Below are 4,439 nucleotides of genomic sequence, written 5' to 3'. Positions count from 1 at the left end.
ACCACCTACAATGCACTACTTGGCAGGGATTGGATTCACCAGAGCCTTTGTATTCCTTCCACCCTCCACCAGCAGTTAGCACTATGGAATGAAGAAGGCTGCATGGAGATTATAGAGGCCGATCCACGGCCATTCCTGCCCTCTGCCATGTGCTTTGAAGCAAGGTATTATCATGATGACCTCGGTCCTTTCACTTTCCTTGGAGTCAATCAGAACGGCCGCCCCCATGGTGTCACGGCCCAAAGACTCATTGAAGAAGGTTTAGCCAGTTCTCTAGAGGACTGGAATAGACCTTTTTGTGCTGAACTTCCAGAACTCTGATGTTTAGTCCCAATCAACTGGACAAGGATCGAGCTGCAACAATCCGATCCATCACAAAAAGATTGTTGATATACTGGGGAGAAAGGAGGCTTTTCATACAGAATCCAGCCATCAATATGGCAGAATTCACCCATGAAAGCACAAAAGAACAAGAGGAGGAAATTTTACAGGAGGAAGTATTAGATTTTGCACCGGCAGCACTGGATGACTCCCTGCCAGAAGTAGAGGATCCTCTACAGGAGATAAACTTAGGGACAGAAGAAGATCCAAGGCCTACTTTCATCAGCATACTGTTAAAGGAACCACTCAAGGCTGAACTCATGGCACTTTTGCAGGAGTTCAGAGATTGTTTCGCCTGGCATTACCACGAGATGCCAGGATTGGACAGGCAGTTAGTGGAGCACAAGCTGCCAATTAAAGATGGCTACCTTCCAGTCAAACAGGCCAGAAGAAGAATGTCTATGGACACAGAACTAAAAGTCAAAGAAGAGATAGAAAGGCTGCTCAAGGCAGGATTCATCAGGCCAGCCGTCTATGCCGATTGGTTAGCAAATATTGTACCTGTTCTCAAAAGAAAAACAGGGGCAGTTAGAATCTGCGTGGATTACAGAAATCTGAATGAGGCATCTCCTAAAGACGAATATCCTATGCCAATGGCAGACATGCTAGTGGATGGAGCTGCTCATAACCAGATGCTATCTTTCATGGACGGCAATGCAGGTTATAACCAGATTATGATGGCAGAACAGGACATCCACAAGACAGCCTTTATGTGTCCAGGACATATAGGTGCTTTCGAATATACTGTAATGCCCTTCGGTTTGAGGAATGCAGGGGCCACCTACCAAAGGGCAATGAATTCCATTTTTCATGATATGATAGGACATTCCTTGGAAGTATATATAGATGACGTGGTGATTAAATCCCCCGAGGAAGAAAACCACATAGCAAGCCTTAGAAAGGCATTCCTAAGAATGAGGCAACACAAACTAAAAATGAACCCCAAAAAATGTGTTTTTGGAGTCCAAGCAGGAAATTTCTTAGGATTCTTGGTCCACCAGAGAGGTATAGAGGTTGACAGAAATAAAGCAAAATCCATCATAGAAGCCCTACCACCTCGGAACAAGAAGGAACTTCAGAGTCTCCTAGGGAAAATCAATTTTCTAAGGAGATTCATATCCAATTCTGCGGGAAAAATCCAACCTTTTTCTTTCCTGTTAAGGCTGAAGCAGGAACAGACATTCAAATGGGAAGAACAGCACCAACAGGCTTTCCAGGAAATAAAACATTACCTCTCAAATCCACCAGTTCTGTCCCCGCCAAAAAGAGGCACACCACTCAAGCTTTATGTGTCTGCATCAGAAATATCCATTGGAAGTCTGTTAGTTCAAGATAACAAAGAAGGAAAGGAACAAGCAGTCTATTATCTAAGCAGAACATTAACAGAAGTGGAGAGAAGGTATTCCGCAATAGAAAGGCTTTGCTTGGCCTTGTATTTCACTGCTGTAAAACTCAGGCACTACATGCTGCCACACACTATCTACATCATTGCCAAGACAGACTTAATCAAATACATGCTAACAAGACCAATGCTGAGGGGCAGAATTGGGAAATGGACTTTGGCTTTGACAGAATTCACCTTCAGGTATGTCCCCCAGAAAGCTGTCAAAGGGCAAGCTGTGGCAGACTTCTTGGCAGATCACCCGGGAGAGAAAATTGAAAACATGGATTCTTTGGACATACCAAATGCAGATCTGCTAACTAGAGCTCATGTTTGCCTTAACAATCCAATCTACTCGATTCATCTCACACCTTGGAAATTATATTTTGATGGATCAAAGACAGATAAAGCTTCAGGAGCAGGGATTGTTCTGGAAGAACCATTAGGGGTCAGATATTGCTATTCCTTCCAGTTAGATTTCCAGTGCACCAACAACAGGGCCGAGTATGAAGCTTTGATTATAGGGCTCGAGATGTTGGTAGAATTAGGAATCCAATCCGTGGAGATCTTGGGAGATTCCATGCTTGTCCTAAAACAGATTGCTGGAGAATACAAGTGTCTAAATCCTTCTCTGGCTGTATATCTAGTAGCAGCTAGAAATCTGCTGACAGAATTCAGAGAAGCTACTTGGGAGCACATCCCAAGGGAGGAAAACTTTGCAGCCAATGAACTGGCTCAGGTGGCATCAGGCGTACAAATGCCCGAAGACTGCGTCCAAAGGATCATCAAGATAGGAAGGAAAAGTCTACCATCTGTTTTGACTAGAGGAATGGAGATAGAAGTCAATTCTGCCTTGATCACTGAAGATGATTGGAGGGAGCCTATCATGACTTACTTACGATATCCCACTCTGCCCTCTAAGAAAAGAGTCAGGATCATGGCTACAAACTACCTCATGTGGAATGAAGATTTGGTCCGAAAAAGTAAGGATGAGGTACTGTTAAGGTGCCTCGGAAAGACAGAAGACATGAAAGTCATGGGAGAAACCCATGAAGGGATCTGTGGAGCTCACCAAGGGGGAAGAAAGATGTGATGGTTAATCAGAAGGTATGGCTACTTCTGGCCAACCATGATGAAGGATTGCATCAACTACTCCAAAGGATGTGAGGCCTGTCAAAGGCACGGCCCAATCCAGCAGGCCCCTTCGGTTCCCATGAATTCAGTAGTAAAACCATGGCCTTTCAGGGGATGGGCAATGGATCTCATTGGCAAAATCTATCCAGCCAGCAACCAGCAGCACTGTTTCATTATCGTTGCCACAGACTATTTCACCAAATGGGTAGAAGCCAAGCCAGTAAGAACCACAACATCTCAAGAGATCATCACCTTTATAGAAGAACAGATCATACAAAGGTTTGGCATTCCAGAATCAATCACAACCGATAGGGGTTCTTCTTTCATATCTAGGGACATGCTAGATATGGCAGAAACATTCAAGTTCAAACTGCTTCAATCTACTCCTTACTATGCTCAAGCTAATGGACAGGCAGAATCAAGTAACAAGGTGATTATCAATATCATCAGAAAGATGCTGGAGAAGAATCCAAAGCAGTGGCATGAGAAGTTATCAGAAACTTTGTGGGCATACAGAACTTCAAAGAGAGAAGCAACTGGCATGACCCCCTATGCTCTAACCTACGGCCATGATGCAATTCTTCCCATGGAGATAGCAGTCCAGTCTCTTAGAATTGCTCACCAGCACGGTCTCACTGGGGAGGATTACTCTCAAGCCATGTTGCTGGAATTGGAAGAATTGGATGCAAGCAGAATTGACACCCTCAACAAACTCTTAGCAGGAAAACAGGCTGTGTCAAGGGCCTACAACAAAAGAGTCAGAAACAAGAGTTTTGAAGAGGGAGAGATAGTCTGGAAGGCAATTCTGCCCCTTGGAGCACACATAGCTGGATATGGGAAATGGTCACCTACATGGGAAGGCCCTTTTATAATTAACCAAATCCTCGGAATGGGGGCATACAGGTTGCAGGACCGAGATGGAGTTATTCATTTTGCCCCAATCAATGGTAAATGGTTAAAGAAGTTCTATCCAACCATGTGGGATTCGCAGGCTGTACAAACAGATCCCGGGATAGAAGAGGAACAAGATTGACCCTTTTTGTTTCTTGAAAAGAATCTTGTTTAGATCTATTTTTGCTTTAAAGTTATTTTGTTTTTACTTTCAAAGCCGTGTCCGGTTATTGCATCAAGAATAAATAAAAAGCAGTAAAATGCTTTGAAAGCTTATATAAAAATGGCCACCTTCGCGGCAAATTATTCGAACAATAAAAAGAAAGAAGAAACTAAAATCCTAGTTTCCTAAGAGTCTCCTGCAGGTTCGCCTTCTTGACAGAAAGCTCTTTCTGGAGCAGCACCCCCTGATGAATTGAAGCCTCTGCAATTTCCAAGGCTGGCCTGGAAGCTGCAACCATACTTTGCACAAGAAAAGTAGCCTTGGTCTTAGAACTCAGTCCAGCCCCAAGCCTGCCCTGCACCTCCCTGCATTCTGCCAGTTGTTTCTGGAGCTCTTCAATCTGCTTCTCCAGCTTGTCCGCAGTAGCCCTGGCTTCCTTGTATCCGGCCACCATCTGATCCAGTTCTGCTTTCTGCTTTGCAAAATCAG

At 44.2% G+C, this 4,439-nt stretch overlaps 1 protein-coding gene across 1 annotated transcript; it reads left to right on the top strand.

Moving 5' to 3' along the window:
• Positions 2,892 to 3,929, top strand: LOC109948694 (uncharacterized protein K02A2.6-like). Its single transcript, XM_020562391.1, has one exon. It carries the CDS (start codon positions 2,892 to 2,894, stop codon positions 3,927 to 3,929), a length of 1,038 nt encoding a protein of 345 aa, XP_020417980.1.

This window comes from Prunus persica, chromosome G4 (genome assembly GCF_000346465.2).
Source record: "Prunus persica cultivar Lovell chromosome G4, Prunus_persica_NCBIv2, whole genome shotgun sequence".
Lineage (NCBI taxonomy): Eukaryota > Viridiplantae > Streptophyta > Magnoliopsida > Rosales > Rosaceae > Prunus > Prunus persica.
This window is presented reverse-complemented; position numbering and strand designations above follow the sequence as displayed.

Coding starts and splice junctions, on each gene's coding strand:
- LOC109948694 (XM_020562391.1), top strand. CDS start 2,892: ATGATGAAGGATTGCATCAACTACTCCAAAGGATGTGAGGCCTGTCAA.